Genomic DNA, 18,703 nt, shown 5'->3' with positions numbered 1-18,703 from the left:
CCTAGGGGTCTTGGAACATACCCTTCACAAATAAGGGCACTCTAAGTCTCAATCTCTGCCACAGTTTTTAGCAAGAGACCTTACATACAGTGAGTGTTCGCTCTATGCACACAAAGGCAAGTATGTAGTACCCTCTGTATACTACCAGCTCGAAGACACTGAACTATGAGACACGGTCCTCTCTCTCGAAGGTCCTCTCTCTCTCACAGCTCTAGTCCTGAGCAGTCTGAAGTGACCAGTCCTTTCTGTCTGTCCCAGATCCAGAATGGATAGGAGCTAGTGGGGTGGGCTCTAGCTCTGTGTTCCCTGTTAGCCAGCCTCCTCTCTCTCTTCCTCTCCCAGGGCCTCTGAGCCTGTCTGCAGATGAGCTTGGCATCTATTGAGATGCGACTAAGTTGATTTGTTTAAAAATATGAGGCCCTTGATATGTCATCGCTCTTAATAGGAGGTTTACACACGGTGGCGGGAGAGTCCATTAATTAATTTTACCTTCAACACTGGAAGGTCAGGCCCAAATAATTCAGCATGCAGATTTATGCAAAACAGGCAAATTACAACCTGAGACAGACAAAGGAATTCAGCTTTGGATGAAGAGAAATGATGGTGGAAAAGGCTTTTAGCGCTATTGGTAATAACACCACCCACGGCAATGGGACCTGGCACTCATGAAGTGCCCACTGAGCGGGCTGCATCTTCCCAGCAGTCTCCCGCTTGCTCTATTAGGAGTCCCATTTCACAGATGAGGACACTGAAGCTTTGAAAAATTAAGTATCTTGCACAAGGCCAGTAAGAACAGAGCTGGGGTGGGAGCCCAAGCTGCCTGACTCCGAAGTCTATGTCCCCATCAACCACTCTGCTCTGGTCCTCCATCCCGTTTGGGCACAGATAGGAGAAGAATAGGGGCAAAGAGACAGGGTCCCTTGGTTCTACCCCTTTCCCTTGGAGATGTTACAAGGGTGGGTGATGGAAGGGAGAAGCAGTGACCCAGGGGACCGCCAGGCGCCACTCCTGAGCCATCACTAGGATGCAGTATCTACTCCACAGGAAAGAGGAGTACGGGCCAGAGCAGGGGTAGCTGTGCCCAGTTTGGCCCTGGGTTAGTGGAGCAATCCAGGCTGAGGTGTCTTAGCAGTGGCCTGACCCCACATGTGTGCTGAGCCAGCACTGGGCAGATTCAAAAACTACTGAGTATGTAATCCCCAGGAGGCTGAGCTCCTTAGCAAGGGCGCACTGGCTGGGCCCCTGGCAAACCCACTTCCAATTCAGAATAGCCAGGGGCCACCAGGGAATCTCCTAGGCTTCCTGACAGCCAGGTGGCAACCACAGCACCTCTAGGCCACCCATTCTCTCTGCAAGCCCCTGTCCACAGGAAGGTTCCCTTCTGCAAGTTGCACAAACACAGGTATCACACAGAACTTTTTGACTCAACTAACTGTGGGCCGTAGCATTTAACATCTAGAACACTTCTGCTATAGTGTCATGCACGTAGTAGTCATCTTCCAGGGTGTGGCATGCAAAAATGGGGTCTGCAGACTGGAAGATACGCTATCCCACGTCACATAGTTAGAATGAAGGTCCATAGGGTTGGAGGTGGGGGTGTCACTGCCAGGAGAATAACAGGATGTCTCCACACACTGAGCCAGGTTGTTGGAGCAAAAGAGGAAGATCCCTAAGATACGTGCAGTGTAGCAATCTGCAGGCATTCATGTCTACAAAAACACAAACGAGCTCACACCTTTACCCAGACCAAGAAAGACTACAAGGGGGCTCTGGATCCACATGGAGCGTGGAGAGGCCCATCTGGCACACTGCATGTACCTCTGACGACAGAAATGCCCCTGCCACCATGGAATCCAAGTAAAGCGGCAGGCGCTGCTAGAGAACAGGCAGGGGGAATGCTGAGCGAGCATGCCCAGGGCGCCACACAGGGCAGGCACACCTACACTCCCACTCTGGGGGCCAGGGGACCGGCCCAGGGGTACACAGCCAGGGAGCTATAGATCTGGAATCTGAACTCCAATCTCATTCCCACTGCTCTCTGTGCCTGCCTCTGTGTAATGAGAGAGCCAATCCCTTCTGCAAGATGTTTTCCAGCATAGGTCAATAAGGTCTACATACAGGGAAAACCTACCCTTTTTGCCCTAGGAAACTTGTTCTCACAGCTCTTTCAGAATGAGAACCGGTTCCCTAGAGCCCCCAGCAGTTCATAAGCATTTCAAGGCCTTCCAAACACCCACTCTCCTCCAGTCCCACAGGAGAGGAGAGCATCCCCGGGAAAAACAGGTTTTCGAGGATCTGATAGGCATCTTGGGCGCCAGGCATCAGGACCACAGCTGTGGCAGGCCTTGGGGCGCCCGGCCGACACCCCATTCCAGGCCCATGACTCACCTGGGATGTGCTTGGCCCAGCCAATGATGACCACAAGCTCCCGGTCCACCAGGTCACACAGGGTGGTCAGCGCCTTGATGTCTCCCTCAGGCATGCCGGCAGGAGGCATGGCATACAGCTTGTCTGGCTCAGCCACCAGCAGGTATGAGACAATCTTGGTCACTGCAATTATCAGAGAGAAAGGGAAAAGAGGGGCTTTTTCTGGGGAAAGAGGGACTGGGCAGGGTGGAGCTTGGGGTGGTCAGGAAGAAATGTCAGGTTCCTAACACCCCAGGAAGGTTAAATGTGGCCAGACTCTCTCCTCCCCGATTTGATGCCACAAAGCTGCAGGTGGCAGTGATTTGGGCTGTTGGGAAATTCCCAAGAGAAGTTTCCAGACAAAGCTCCTGAGAGAAACCCGCAGGGTGACTTGGGGTGGGGGACGAGGGGAGCAGGCTCTCGCTGCTGAGTGGGCCCTGTGGCTTCTCAGGGCCATGCTTCACATGGAATCACAATTTGCGCCATCCATGTAGACAGGCCTTCTGAGTGAAAAACTGGGCAACCATGCCAGGCACTGATGTCCCCTCCCCAAGCTCCACATGGTCCCATGTGGAGACAGCATTCCCTATAGGATGCCGGCTGTTGCAGGTTCAGAGGCTGGGAGTGGGGCGTACACTGCTCCGATACACACATGGCTTTTTAGCAGGTGGAGAAATTTGTAAGCTCAGGTACGGGCTGCTTTCCGAGTCCAGCCGTCGCTTGTATTTCTGGCGGCCTCCGCGCACTCGGTCAAGGCGCACACCTGTTAGGGAAAAAAGGGAGATGGTGTCAGGAGCTGGTCAATGTCACCAGGGGTGCTAGCGCTGATTTTGGAATTTCAGCACTAGCTAAGCCTTTCAGGGTCATCCCCATGGCCAGCCTGAGGCCAGGTGGCTGGACCATTCTGAAACAATCATCTAAGAGGACTGGCCCAGGGCAGTCACCGCAGGACTGCTCCGGCCTCTGGACTCAGTATCCTCTTGAAACCCATCTCCAGCCCTTGAGTCTTTACGTCTCCAAAAGCGAAATCAGCAAAGCCCTCTCCCAAGTGCTGGGGGAGAAATCACTGTGTGTTTCTGATAAGCCAACCTGGAGTCCACAGAGGGAGGAGCCCACTTGTGCCCTGCATGGGCGGCCACTGTCCAAGAGAGGAACAGGCCCCTTCAGACTTCACAGAAGCAGCATTGGTGGGTGAGCATTACCAATGTCAGTTTCTCAGTCTCCGCCACTGAGATTTGGGGACAGGGCTCTACAGTCTGTTTTATGGTATCCTCTGTCCCCACCAGCCAGCCTCACCCAGGTATCTGTCAGCTGGAGAGAGAACTGCTCCACCAAAATAACAAGCCAGCTATACCTATAATCTCGGCACTCTTGAGGGGCTGAGGAAAGAGAATTGAAAGTGTGAGCTCAGCCTGGGCAACTTAGTGACTTAATGAAACCTTGTCTCAATGTTTTTTAATAAGAGCTGGAAATGTAGCTCAATGCAAAGGCTCTGGGTTCAATCGAATGATAATCAAACAAATAAATGCAACCATTCATTGCTCAGTGGAGTAAGGAGATGGGCAGCTGCCAACTCTGTCCTTACCTCCTTCTGGAATGTTCCCTGACCCATACAGGGCCTGAGCCTGAGTGACAAATATAGGAATAGCTATCTATGCATCCTTCCTCCCCAGCTCCACAACAAGCTAGCACTGCTTCAGGAGCTCCTGGGCTTCCCCTACTGACTACGGGCCCCAAAGGCCCATAGGATCTGCCATGGTACCTGGTACCTACTAGGTGCTTAGGACATAGGAATCACTGCTGTTCATATCCCAGGCTTTCTGGCACTATAACTAATAATTTTGCTATTATTATTAACAATAATAATAACGCCCCACAGTGAAGTATTCATCATGTATTGCAAACTTATTTCTAATACCAAAAAAAGTCTAAACCAGTGATAGCATAATTTACAGGACAGAGGTACACATCACCCTATTTAATCCACCAGAGATAACACAGGTGTTCTGTTCTTCATTTTACAAATAAAAAACACAGGAGAGATTCAGTCATTTGCCTAGTAAAAGAACCAGTACAGAAGTTCCTTGCCATCCCAATGCGTGACCTTCCAGAGGGAGGCAAAGATAAACTCTCCTCTAAATTTTCTCCTCTAGATCTTTACAGCCTAGTGGTCAATAGCACTGATCAATAAACGTATCAATTATCAGCTTATTTGGTTTGAAAAAAGAAAGTGCCTGTTGGGTTTAATCATGCACAACTGGAGCCTGGTGCGCAGCATCGGCTCTCCCCAGCCCCACCGGGCCACAGCCCCTCTTTGCTGGCCCAGAAGACCAGGATGGGGTCCAGGCCAACCAGTGTGTGGGTGGGGGTGGGGGGTTCAGGCCTTGCCAAGCTGGCGTCAGGCCTCAGTCGTGCCGTCATGCACGGGGAGGAGGCAGTGGCGATGACCAATGGCTGTGTGGTTCACAGTGGCAGCTCCGGCAGGCCCCGCCTGCACCTTGGCACTCACCTGGCACTTGGTCCGCAGGCCGCCCCAGGGGCCTCTGCCTTTGCAGCTTCCCTTTGTCCCGCCAGCCTGCAGAGATCCCCTCCCCCAGACCAGCCCAACCCTGTGAAGTTCGCCTTCACAATGAGCTCAATTCCATCTCCTGATCACTTCCCACCTGCCCTCCATTCACCATTCACCAAGACAACTCCCTGTGCACATCTCCACCCTTTATCAATGTGAACATCCAGCGCACCCTCCTTCCCTGGCCAAGCACCCTTCGTTCCGGGCCAGGCACCTCTTTGCCTGCTACACATTCATCTTTATTGGTGTGTTCTGCTCTGAACTGAGAACTACCAGCTGGTGGAAGGCAGGAATGGTGGACAGACGTGCCAATTCCTCTGCAAGTGCCAAAACAGACACTCATGGATACTTGTGATCTGCCAGTATGTTTGTGTACTTTATTAAGTAAGCTGCTCATGTTTCTAATAAAGCAGAAGCCCCTTCCTGGGAGATAATGTATGGGCAGTGAAAAGCCAGCAATGGATCCCACAGACATTACTGTTGTCTACCCCTCTTCCATGCCTTACTTTCCTTTCCATACCAGCAGAATCACAACATGTCCTAGCCAGTCCCAGCAATTCTGTTCTCTAAGTCCCCAGCCTCCCTGGTAATGAGAGCTGGGCACACAGCCTGGTTCCAGCCAATGAATTGTATGGGAAAATTCATGGCTTCTGGGAATGATTTTGCTTTTTGGATAAAGGAACAAATACATCTGCTATGATTGTTATGGCATGTCTGTTCTGACACGGAAGGTGAAGCCTAGAGTTGTGGCAACCACCTTGTAACCATGAGGCAGCATCTGAGGATATCAAAAAATAGAGAAAGAAAGAAAAGGAGTTTGAGTCCTTGATGCAATGACTGAGAAGACAACACAACGCCAGCAACTGCCCATCTCCAGACTTCTTGTTAGGAGGAGAAATCAACCTTATCGTGCTTAAGCCGCTAGCTGTCCAGAGGTCCATAACTTGTAGCAGAAAGCAACTGTCACTAGAAGATACACAGGGCAACTGTTTTTTAAATTAGGATACAGCTTCCCAGTACCAGTTGGGTGGAGGATAAAAGAGTCTTTTTCTTTTCTTTTCTTTCTTTTTAAGACAGGGTCTCACTAAGTAGTCCAGGCTGATCTCAAATTTCTGATCCTCCTGCCTCGGCCTCCTGAATGTGGGGCTACAGGTGCATGCTACAATGCCTAGCAAAAGCAGTGTTGAATTTGAAGTGAAAGTTGCCTTATTGTTTATGTCCATAGATTAGAAAAATCTCTAAAACGTAGACTCAGGAAGCACAATTAAAATGTTAATTAACTTACAATTACTGTCTAGGATTATTAAATCTTATCTTTTCATTGGCACTTTCAGAGAATAAAAAAGCATTAATAATGCTAATACATAAAGTGTCACAGATGTCTCAATGCTATAATAAATATACATCCTTTACTTTAACTACTGATGAATATTGTTTAATCCCCTAATCTGTGCAGATCAAAAATTTAGTATTTCCAAAGTGTTTCATGAATACAAAAAACTCTGCATCACGGAATGCACGATGCTGCGGGAGATGGAGTCCACGAGCAGAGCCAAAGGCCAGATGAAACAGGACTGCTCCGTGCCAGTATGAGGAGCCCCTACACCTTTGCAGTGCTGGCAACTGAACCCAGGAGTACGCACATGCCAGGCAAGGACTCTAGCATGGAGCTACATCTCAAGCCCCTTTTAAAACATTTTATTTTGAGACAGGGTCTTCCTAAATTGCCCAGGCTAGCCTCAAGCTTGGAGTCCTCCTGTCTCCACCTCCAAAGCAGCTGGGATTACAGGCAAGTAGTAACATGCCTGGCACCCCTAAATCTCGTTTTAAGTGGTGCATAAGCAGGGAAGAAATACTACCATAGTCTTGGGATCTGATCTGGATATCACCCCTGGCACCGCTCTGGCCACCTGAGTGAGCTTGAGTTCTCCCTTCTCTATGCCTCCATTTCATCACCTATGAAATGGGGATAGTAACAGCCTACCTCACTGGGATGCTAATTTAATCCCCAGTGAGTCAGTATTTTAGTGCTGAAAACGTCATAGACAGCAATTAGTAAGTGGTCAATTAAATGTTAACTAATATTATAAAAATACTTCATCCTTGGGGATATTCTGTATCTTGGCCACACTAATGTCAGCGTTCAGGTTGTATATCATTGCACTTAGTTTTGCAAGATGCTATCACCGGGGGAAACTAGGTGAAAGGTACACAGGTCCTCTCTGTATTATTTTTTTCTGTCTCTATTATGTCTTACAACTGCAAGTGAGTATACAGTAGCCTCAAAAAGCTTAATTAAAAACTTTTAAAAATAGTAATGGAAAAGTCAAATAGTATACGTGTGGGTGGAACAAAGTTTGGTAGTTTTCGGAAAAGCTAAACAGAATTATCTGACCCAGAAATTCTAGTCCTAGGGACATATCCCAAAAATGTGAGCGCAGGGATTTGAACAGACATGTGCACACCAGCGCTCGCTGTAGCGTTATTGTCAGTAGCCACTGGAAACAACCCCAGTGGGCCTCAAGAGACAGAGGAACAAACGTGGTGCATATAAAAAATGGAATATTAGCCATAAAAAGAAATAATATTCTGCCATAAATGGATGAATCTTAAAAATATTGTGCTTGGTGAAATGAGCCAGGTACAAAAGGACAAAGACTGTACGGTTCCACTTGTCTGAGATGCCTGGAGTAGTTAAATTCCGAGAAAGGAGACTGAAGACTGTCGAGGAATGAGGCAAGGGTGAGGAGGAGTTGGTGTTTAACGGTACAGAATTCCCACAGGGATGATGGAAACATTTTGGGAACAGGCAGTGGTGAGGGTTCCAGAAGGCTCTGAATGTGTTTAGTGCCACTGAATCGAACCGTTAAAATGGTTTGTTTGGTTTTTTTTGTTTTGTTTTTTTGTTTTTTGTTTTTTCTCCGGTACCAGGAACCGAACTCACGACCTTGCGCTTGACAGGCAGGCGCTTTGCCGCTGAGCTAAATCCCCAGCCCCTAAAATGGTTTTTAAATGGCAAGTTTTATGTGATACATATTTTGCCACAAATAAAATGATGTAATATACCAACGCCCGGCAAGGCACACACTGTAAATGGGTGAACGGTATCTGTATCAGGCAGCTTTCTAGTCAATGAAACAAAATACTCGACACTCGGCACTCAGAATTTCGAGGAGCAAGGTCTGGCTTGGGTCCATTTCAGAGGATCCATCCATGGTTGGCTGGCTCCAAGACAGGATCGCAGTGGAACGGCGTGGTGGGGGCCAGGAAGTAGAGCAGGGGAACAGCACCAGAGAGGAACCAGAAATGGCACCCAAGGTCACATCTCTGTGACCTGCTGTATACATCCAGATGTCCCTAGGCAGCTCCTACACCAATCAGGTTAACAGTCAAGCTTAACCACGGTGGTATAGCAATGAAGCTGTTAAATATGGTTAGCCAGGCACACACAGACCTGTAATCCCAGCCACTAGGAGGCTGAGGAGGAAGATCCCAATTTCAAGCCCAGCCTGGGCAACTTAGCGAGACCCTGTCTCAAAATAAAAAGGGCTGGAAAAAAAGCAGGGTACTGGCAAAGTAGCTCAGGGGTAGAGTGTCCCTGGGAGGGCTCAATCCCTAGTATCATTAAAACAACTTTCTAAGGGCAGTGGAACTAACAAAAAACACATGATGCATGTAGCAGAGGGCAGGCACTCAGCAGTACCTTCCTCCCCTTCACCTGCCTGTTGAAAGCAGTGGAGTCTCCATGAACTGCTCTTCTGAGAAGAGGTGCATCCCTACAGTTGTAACTATGAGGGGTGAGAAGTGGTAACACAGCCCTCAGGAACCTAAGGTTCGGAGAAGGTGAATCTGGTCCCCACAAGCACACAGCCCCTACACAGGTGCTGCCTTGATTATGCCCAGATCCCGAAGGCCACCCTGCTCAGGCCAGGTCAGAGGTGCCACTGTCGGCCGCAGCTGTGTCTGCTCCTACCCCACAACCTCATCACAGGCTGGAGCCCGCAGGATCCCAGCTCAGAGCACAGGAAGTGGCAAAGCTGCTCCAGCACAGATTGAACCTCCTTGGGCAGAGGGCAGGGGAGGGGGTCCCTGACCCCTCCAAGCCACACCCCATCTGCTGGCCTCTCCAGTCCCCGGAGGTCTCATGACAGCGTCCAGAGCCCATAGAGCCCAGACCCGACCAGACGCCCACTTGCTGACTTGCTAAGATCGGGCTTCTGGCTTTCTTCTTAATGGAAGTGAAGTAATTCCTGCCTCCTTTCTTCTCCTTTTCCCTCCCTGAGCTGGATGAGATCCCAGTCTCCCAGGAGTAAAAATAGCCAAAAGCCCGGGCGTGCCAGCAGTCAAGGCCAGTTAAGTTTCTTTCTTTTATACTCAGGCACTAAAAATAACCAGCCAGAGCTTCACAGTGTGGCCTTGCACCTGGCCCTGAGCCTGTCCTGGTGCTGTCCTCCCCTGTCACACATCTCTTCCCAGAGGGGCAGCTTAGACAGGGCAGGAGAAGCAAAGTCCTCAGGGCCCGCATCCCTGCTCCCCAGCTCCTGTCTGGGGCTAGGCGCAGGTGGGATTCCTGCTGACCTTGCCAAGTGTTCAAGGTCAAGACTTTCCTCTTGCCCTTATCCAGAGCTCCCTGCACCACTGTTACCCAATTCAACAGCCCGTACAAGCCCAGATTCACGCTGCACAATGCTTCCGTTTATGAATCAGGTTCTTATCCATCTCTCGTCTGAGCTGGGTGACAGTGTCAGGGGTGACTACAGGGTTATTAAGAGTTCCAGGAGAACACAGATGATTAGGATGGTCAGGTAATTTGCCCAGGGTCACACAACAGGGAAACACCAGGGGAGGATCTAAGCCCTGATTTGCAGACGCCTAAATCCTGTGTCCTTTTGTCCCAAACTTGTGAGTCCTGTGTGACCATCAGGGCACCCCGGAAAGTCCTCAGCAGCACGGGCTTGAGGGCTAACCCTCCAAGGCAGACTCTGAGTCAGGAGATTTGGGGACATGGCCAGGAATGGGTATTTTCTCCAAGTTCTGTTAGTGACTCTGACTATCTTTATTCAGTGCTGCTGTCTCACCAGTGTTCTTCTCGGGGGACTTGGCGGTTGGCTCTTTCCCTGGCCACACATCTCACAGCTGGTTCCTCCAGGGGAGCGAGTTTGGTGGGTAACCTGAGACAATCACACCCTATTCCCCAGAGCTCCTGCCAAGGCTGAGGGCTCTGGGCCCCACACGAGGCAGCATGGAGCCCCGGAATTCTGCCTACTGACAAGGGTCTGCTGTCTGTCCTCTGGATGTTTCTCACCCAGTGTGTCCTCAAGGACATTTCAACAAAGCTGTGCTCTCCCTGCCCAGAAATGTCCCGAACTGTATACCCCCAACAGTGAAATGTCAATTCCTGGTCTCCCCTGCTTGTTTACCTCTTTGATTTGGTTTTTTTCCGGTAATGGGAACCAAACTCATGACCTTGCACTTGCCAGGCAGGTGCTGTGCCGCTGAGCTAAATCCCCAGCCCCTGTTTACCTCTTTGAAGAGAGGCTGTGGGCTCTGCCAGTGGCCCAGGCATTCACACTGAGGCTACAAATGGGCAGTTCCACATTCCCAAGGAGACTCCATTCCACTGAGCGCCGTCATTTCCTAGCTGTGAGGCCCTGGGGGCCAGCTCAAGCACGGCAAGTACCTGTCACCTGTGCCACCACCTTCTTCTCTTTCCTAGCCTGGGGTGGCCAGTGCCAATCAGCCAAGGCACTATCGCCTCCAGACACTCACAGTGTCTGAAAGCCTTTTAGTTATGGGCTTCAGGCAGCCACCACCCACCCTAGAGCTGACAAGGCGCTGAAAGGCATTTGCCATCCTGTGGCCCCAAATTAAAAATCACCGTGACTCGTAAGAGCTAAATCTTGAAAGCAGCCTCTATGCCCACCAAGGAGATGAACAGATAAAGAAAACGCAGCATACACAATGGAGTACTACTCAGCCATAAAGGATAAATTTGAGTCATTTGTGGGAAAATAGACATACCTTGAGACCATAATGCTAAGTGAAATAAATCAGACAAAAAAGGTTAAATGCGGCATGGTTTTTCTCACATGAGAAACTGCAAGTATAAACAATTTAAAAAGCAAAACAAAAGATGATAGGCAATGGAGACGTACGACACAAAGATGGGAAAAGGAGGTGGCAGGGAGGAGTTGGGAGGGCAAGAGACAGGAAAGAAAAAGGATCAAGACTGATTTTTATTTGTACCAATTCTTCATGATGAATGTGTTTACTATGTTTCGCAAGCGTACACTAATTTTTTTGTTAGAAGCTGCCAGAGCAAACAAATGCACGAACAAGATAATTTCAGACTAGGAAAAGTTCAACGAAGAATAAAGGAGACACAACAGCAAGCAATGGGCAGAAAGGGAGGCCTTTCTGAGGCGGTATCTAAACTGCAGCTGGAAGGATGAGAAGGAGCCAGGCTTCAGAAAAGCACTCGGTGTAGAGGGAACAGTCTGGAAGTCCTAAGACGGAAGGCGCTTAACAAGCTTGGGTATCAACAGCGGGCAGATGTGGCTGGAGCAGGGTGGGCTGGAGAGAGAAGACAGGACAGGGCTGCTCCCAGGCACGGAAGTCACAGCGGGGAGCCGGGCTGTGTGGGGCCCGGCAGACCAGGGTCAAATATTTGAATTTTATTCTAAGTCAATGGAGAGCCACTGGGTGGTAGAAAACAAACAACAGATGCATATTGCTTTGAAAAGATCATGTGGGCTGCTATGCGGCTTAGAAGAAATAGGACCAAGAGCAAAATCGCAAGTCCAGTTGGGACATGGGAGGGCCCAGTGGTTCCACAGTCATGACCACAGAGATGAAGAAAAGCAGGAGAATCTGACATTCATTGTGGACACTGACCGAAGAAAGGCGATGTCCCTGGATGAAGACAGGGAGTGGGGAGGGCAGGGTGGTCCTAACCTCAAGCTCCTCCTCCTAAGCACCCAGGAGGGGCTCAGATATTGAGTCTAAGCATCCACAGGAATGAGATAAAGAGCAGAGAGGGCCAGCACAGTCTGGGGAGCCACCAGCAAAAGTGTAGGCAACACTGGGCACGCTGCTGAGAGGCCGAGGAAGCTGCACACGGAGAACCACCAGGCTTCACGGCTCAGAGGGGCAGGGGCACTTTCAAGGGTACAGGTCGGGCAGTAGTAAAGGAAGGGCAGACAGACAGATGGGCATCTCATTAAAGGTAAGACCAAAATCTGGCCATCATGACCCAGGCCTAGAATCCCAACACTTGGGAGGCCAAGGCAGAAAAATCTTGAGTTCGATCCTGAGTTGGGCTACACAGCAAGACCTTGTCTCAAAAAACAGAACAACAGAAAAGTCATCAGTCCCAGAGATGGGGACCTGAGTGTGGGAGGGAGACTGGGGGAAGTGTCTGTACAGCAATAGCTGAAGGAAAAGTTTTTCAGATAACATAAAGCAAAGAAAATGACTGACACACTCAATTTGTTAGACCTGCTAATTTCCATTTATCAAAGGATTCCATAAAGGGAGAAGTATAAATGGGGAGATTTTTACAATACTAGTAACTAGAAAATGACATATACAAGTATGTCATATAGCACTGTGTGTGTGTGTGTGTGTGTATATATATATATATATATATATATATATATATATATATATACACCTATACTTTTTTATTCTTTTCCCCTACCAAGAATCAAACTCAGGACCTTGCACTTGCTAGGCAGGCAATTGTGCTGTTGAATTATATCCCCAACCCTAGCATTATATATTATACACTGGAAAATATAAAAAATTTCTGCAATCAGTAGAAAAAAATGAAGCAGAAAATTTGGGAGAAAGCCTCAAACAAACATCTCATCACAGAAAAGCAACCTTTAGTGGCTGACAAATGCATGAAATACGCTTATCTCATTGTGGAGAAAGTACATATTGACCAACAGCTTTATATACACTAGCAAAAAGAAAAAAAGCATTGGTAACACTATGGAGCAATTGGAGTATCTGAATACCGCTGGTAACAGTGTCAAACAGAGCTGGGTTGAGTGGCATACAGCTGTAATCCCAGCTACTCAGGAGAGAGGCTGAGGCAGGAGTATTGCAAGTCAGAGGCCAGCCTGGGCAACTTAGCAAGAGCGTCACTCAAAATAAAAAGCACTAGGGATGTAGTTCAGTGATAGAGTATTTGTCTAGCATGCACAAGCCTCTGGGTTCTACCTTTAGCATCACAAAGAAATAAGAATCAGTACAAATCAAATCAAAACCAGTTTACTGTCATGTCATAAAGCAGAAGATATACGTCATGGAACTCCTCTAGTATACACATACAACTAGGAAACCTGTTCAGCACCCGCAAAACCCAGAAGCCCAAATGTCCATCAGCAGAAAAGATAAACTCATTTAACAGTACTGTATCACACACGTTAGCAAACTGCGGTCTAAAAGGTCAAACCCAGTCCTCTGCCTCTTCTACCGAAACACAGCCCTGCTCATTCATCAGGCACTGTGTCGCTGCAACAGGAGAGCAGAGGAAGCACTTAGGACAGAGGCCTGCGATCTGCAAAACCTAAAGTGGTTACTGGCTTCTGCGTGCAGACAAATTCGAAGCTGGGTGCGGTAGCACACACCTGTGATTCCAGGACTCTGGGAGGCTGAGACAGGAGGACTGAAAGTGTTGAGTCCAGCCTGGGCAACTCAGTGAGACTCCATTCCAAAACAAACAAGAAAGAAAGGCGATACAGTTTAGTCTGAATGCCTTGGGTTCAATCCCCAGTTTTGGGAGGAAAGGGAAGGAGGAAGGGAGGGACAAAGTTAAATGCATTATAGCACCATGCAACCAGCAGAGTTGTTTCTTTCTCAGATGGGGTTTCATTCTCCTGCCTCAGTCTTGCAGCTGCCCAGACGACAGGCACGAACCATCATATCAGGATCATCTCAAAAATATTAAATAATCATGATGCAGAAGATGTAGTATAATTTCACTTAAAGCAAAAAACGCCTGCAAAATCATTAAAGTAAAAATAGATAGTAAAGCTGCCAGGCCTAGTGGTGCATGCCTGTAATCCCAGCTTTTGGGAAGTTGAAAGAGGAGGACTGGAGTTCAAGGCCCCTAGGGCTACATAACAAGACCTTGTCTCAAAAAACAAATAGATGATAAAATCATGAAGAAAGGTAAAGTGAACCTAATGCAAATTCCAGGATAGTGGTTACTTTGGAGGGTAGAGAAAAGGATGAAAATGAGAACGTGCATAAGGAAACTTCTGAAATAGATACTTTTCTTTGTCTCACACTGGATGGAGTTATCAGCATTCTTTATGCTTGATGTATATTTTTGACACCTGTCCTCTATGTTATTCTTTTACGCCAATGGTTTTAGCTGGCCATATGGTGTCCCAGGTGAAGACTACAATTCCCAGTGTCCCTTGCACAGAGGGTGGCCACATGACTAGGTTCCACCAATGGGTTGTGACTGCAAGGACTGTGCGCCCTACAAATGACCTGGAGTAGGCTTCTCCTCTGGCTGTCTTGAGGTGAAAAGCACAGGAAGCCCCAAGTTGAGGATGGCAGAGCTGCCAATCAGTCCTGGATTACCACAGCCTTTTAACTATTTCATCCAAAATGAGGGAGAACTAAATTCTACCTTTCTGGGTTGTTCATTTTAGTGGTGGAAAGGTAGTCGGTTTATAATAGAAATAGCCTTACTCTACCTAGTATCCTATACTACTGTTTTATTATTATCATGGGGATGATGATGATTATGGGTTTTTTGAGACAGGCTCTTGCTGTGTAATTCAGGCTTACCTTGAACTCATAATCATCCTGGTTTAGTTAGCTTCTCAAGTGTAGGAATTATAGGTGTCCACCTTCAATGTTTGCTTTTTAAAGGATTTTTTTAAAGACTGAGCCGGGGTGAAGGTGGGAATAGTAAGTGCTGCGGTCCTTGGGAAATTCTGCTGAAAGGACAGTGGGATAAGGTGGCTGCATCTGGATGAAGGTGAAGGGTTTCAAATCTGATTTTGTTGTCAGAACAGGAGAACAAAAGCATGTCTGTGGACATGCCTAAAGTCTCAAGTGCTCAGGAGACTGAGACAGGAAGATCACAAACAAGTTCAAGGCCAGTCCGGGCAATTTAGTGAGACCTTGTTGTCTCAAAACGAAAGTCTGTAAAGAGGGCTGGGGTGTAGTGTAGCTCCAGGGGAGTACTTGCCTAGGGCTGGGGTGTAGTGTAGCTCCAGGGGAGCACTTGCCTAGGGCTGGGGTGTAGTGTAGCTCCAGGGGAGCACTTGCCTAGCGTGGGCAAGGCCCTGGGTTCTCTTCCTAACAGGAGGGTGGAGGGAATGGGGGCAAAATTTCCCACTTGACTGTTGCTGCTCCTATTTTCTCAAGAAAATATGAAGCAAGATCATGAGCCGAAGCATAGAGGCGCTGGATAAGAAGCTGCTTCCTGGATCACAGAAAAATCAGTATTAGGGAGGGACGGGGAAGGGAAGATGTTGATCAAAGGATACGAAGTTTCAGTTAGACTTGCAGAGTAAGTTTTGGTGATCTGTCGCACTACCTGGTGACCACAGCAAATAATAGTGTCTTGCATATTCAGAATTGCTAAAATAGATGTTTAGTGTTCTCACCACACACACAAAAATTTGATGAGGTCACCAGCTTGACCCTTCTATAAATGTCGGCCCAGATCAAAATATCATATTGTACCCCACAGCCATACATAATTATTTGTCAATTAAAAATGGAATAAAAAGGAAATCAACATTACAACATGATGAAGAACATAGATCTCAGATCAATGATCAGTATCAGGCTTCATGGTACAACCCTAGGGATGTCCCCAAAGATGGAAAATAAGATGAAAATGAGATGATCCTGATATGATGGTTCGTGCCTCCCACTATTATTCCCATTTTATGGAGGAAGAAAGAGGTGTACGGAGCTCTAAGCATCATGCCCAAAGAGCTTGGCAATGGTGCAGCTGGGACTTTACCAGGTCTAAGTGACCCCTGAACCTGCTACCCAGAGCCCTGACCCACCACTCCCCGCCGCCCGTGGGAACAGGGTAAGGATTCCGCACGCTCCTCTCTCGCAGGGCACAGGGTAAGATCGCGGGTGGCTGTCAGACACGGTGGGGCACTGCCTGTATGCAGGACAGAAAGCAGCTCTGGGAACACCATACTTCAGAGTTCTCAGCTGCGGTTCAGTGCTACTCTCTGAGGTGCCGAAGTGCCGGGGTTTGTTTCGAAACACTAATGTGTTTTGGAAAGGAGAAAGAATTTTTAAAGACAAGTCATCTCTTATTCTCTTTCTTCATTCACAGGGCCAGAAAAGTGGTATTTCTGGCATGGGCTAGAGGCAGAATACTCTATAAATACAAAGCCATTAAATCCCATGCAGTAGAAACCTGATCAGGGCCTCCTTTTAATTTCCTGACATGAGCTGGCCACTAACCCAATTACCCAGAGTCCCTGGAGGAGCCCTCCGCCTGCCCAACAATCACGAAGAGACAGCGAGCGCACACCGCATGGATGGCAGCCCGGCTCTCGCTGAAATCAAATATCTTTTACAAAACACTTGGGGAGCAGCAGGCCGGGGCTGAGGAGAGGGGGAGGAGGAGCAGCCCCAGAGGATGGTGGCTGCGGATGCCAGGAGAGGAGGAAGTGAAGTTTGCAGAACGAACTGATCAGGGAAAGTGGCTGAAATGCGGCACTATGCTGAAGACTTGGGGAGCACCCTGGGAAATACTACAAACAAGGTTTCCAGGCTTCCTCGGGATTGGAGGCTGAGTCAGTCCACACTCTAGCCAGGCTGTGAAGCTCAACCACCGGGGACCCTCCCATCCTGATTCTACAACCCAGAGAGGGGGCTAGTGCAAGACAGTATCACTACCTAAGATTCCAGCCAGCAAATCTAGGAAGAAAATCAAGGCAGCTGGAGACACGTTTCCACCACAGAACACAACAGGGAGAATACAGAAAAGCTGAGTGTGAATGAAGCTACCTTTTTTTCCTTCTCCCAGTTATGCGGTTGAACTCAGGGTCTCTGCACTGAGCTACATTCCCAGCCCTTATTATTTATTTAATTTTGAGACAGCATCTTGGAAGTTGCTTAGTTGCCCACGCTGGACTCAAACTTGATCCTCCTGCCTCAGCCTCCCACAGTGCTGCCGCTACCCTTGGCTGAAGCTACCTTTGAATCAAACACTGAATGTTTCCAGGAACTGATGTGTCAAAGCAATGCCAGGGCGGGTTCTGTCAGGACGAGTTGTCTCATCGGACGTTCACCTTTACCTGGTGATGGACGAGAGGTATCAACATCCCTGTTAGACAGGGAAAGAAGTGGAGGCCTGTGGGTGTGAGAAGCAGCACCCCACAGCAGAAGCACCTAGCACCGAAGAGAATGAAGGTCGCCAACTCCATCCCTGTTCAGATGTCTGTACTCAATTTTGCATATAAAGAGAGAAATTACTTTTTCCCCTGAAAACACAGATTTTCATACCCTGGATTTGCTTATGGATGGACAAGTCTGTTGTCCATATCCTGCTCTGGGAAGCCACAGAGGACCCAGGATCAGTCCCCACCCAGATGAGGAAGCTAACAAACTTACGTCCCTGAGACCTGAGAAGCCACACATCCGACCTTCACCCCAGTAACTGCTGGGGGCCCTAAATCACGCAAGAGTCTCCCAGATTATTTTACTAAACAAAGGAAAGTAATAGAGGCTGGGCATGGTGGTACATGCCTGTAACCCCAGCACTCAGGAGGCTGAGGCAGGAGGATCTGGGTTACCTCGGGATTTAAGGCCTACCTGGAATACACAGTGACACCGTTTCTTAAAAAAATAAGAGAAAGAGAGATTCTCAAGGTGCTGAACAGAAGAGGGAAGCACGTTTCGATGTGTGGATGACAGGGTCTCAGGAAGAGGGCAGGTGACACTCACAGTCCTCCTTCTCACTAAGACTTAGGGGCCCTGAATGCCCGGGGACCACTGTGGGACCCTATGGGAGGAGCAGCCCAGAGAAGGTGGGGGAAGGCAGACAGGCAGGCACCCGAGCTGTCCCAGGGCCCGGTCCTGCGTACAGAGCCAGGAGGAGCCCCAAACAAAGGCAGAGCCCTGCGGCTGCCAAGCTCTGGCTGGCAGGGACCCAGGCTCCTGAACAGGCCAGTCCCTGAGGAGCGTCAGATCCCAGATCTTGCCGAGGCTCAGCGGGCCGCTCACCAGAGGCATCTGCTTTACCCACATTCAGGAGCCTTTGTGTCATCTGTCCCCTCTTGGATTTGGGCCACTGGCACCCGAGGAAAATGTTCTGGTGACTGCCCCAGGCAGAGCTGCTACACAGGCCTCTTCAGGATCAGCACGTTTGCCCAGGAGACAGAATAACTGGGTGCCACCTTAGCTAGCAGGCGTGAACACAGGACAGCTTACGGCAGGGGCAGGGGTCGCCCAGGTCAGCCCCGACTCTGCCCGCTGTCAGTGCCACGCAGCATCCACTCTGCTTCTGTTGCAAATGTCATTCCTGGTGCCACAGTGCTGCTTGTCAGCTGGGCACTCAGACGCGCCCTCTCCTGCTGTGCATCCTTCCCACACGTGTCCCTCCTGGGGGGGGGCCACCAAAGCGTGTCCTCCTCTTTCCCAGCACTGGAGAGCCGCACCACAGCCCAGGGAGTGAGCGGGGCCCTCCCACTGACGACGCCCCAACGCCAGCCCCACGCCCCT

General features: G+C 49.1%; 1 protein-coding gene across 3 annotated transcripts in view; it reads right to left on the bottom strand.

Annotated features, from left to right (window-relative positions):
- The window catches only part of Esrrb (estrogen-related receptor beta), a 168,712-nt gene that overhangs the window by 12,025 nt on the left and 137,984 nt on the right, over positions 1–18,703 (bottom strand). For all 3 annotated transcript variants that reach the window (XM_013517291.1, XM_005390154.2, XM_013517292.1), the window contains exons 4-5: positions 3,059–3,169; positions 2,389–2,550 (exon numbers count right to left, since the gene is read on the bottom strand). In XM_013517291.1, the coding sequence (XP_013372745.1) occupies positions 2,389–2,550; positions 3,059–3,169 (273 nt within the window). The remainder of the gene's footprint in view (positions 1–2,388; positions 2,551–3,058; positions 3,170–18,703) is intronic.

Source organism: Chinchilla lanigera, unplaced genomic scaffold (genome assembly GCF_000276665.1).
Source record: "Chinchilla lanigera isolate Chin_1 unplaced genomic scaffold, ChiLan1.0 scaffold00037, whole genome shotgun sequence".
Taxonomy (NCBI): domain Eukaryota; kingdom Metazoa; phylum Chordata; class Mammalia; order Rodentia; family Chinchillidae; genus Chinchilla; species Chinchilla lanigera.
The sequence above is the reverse complement of the archived record's forward strand: the minus strand, read 5'-3'. Positions and strand labels throughout refer to the sequence as shown.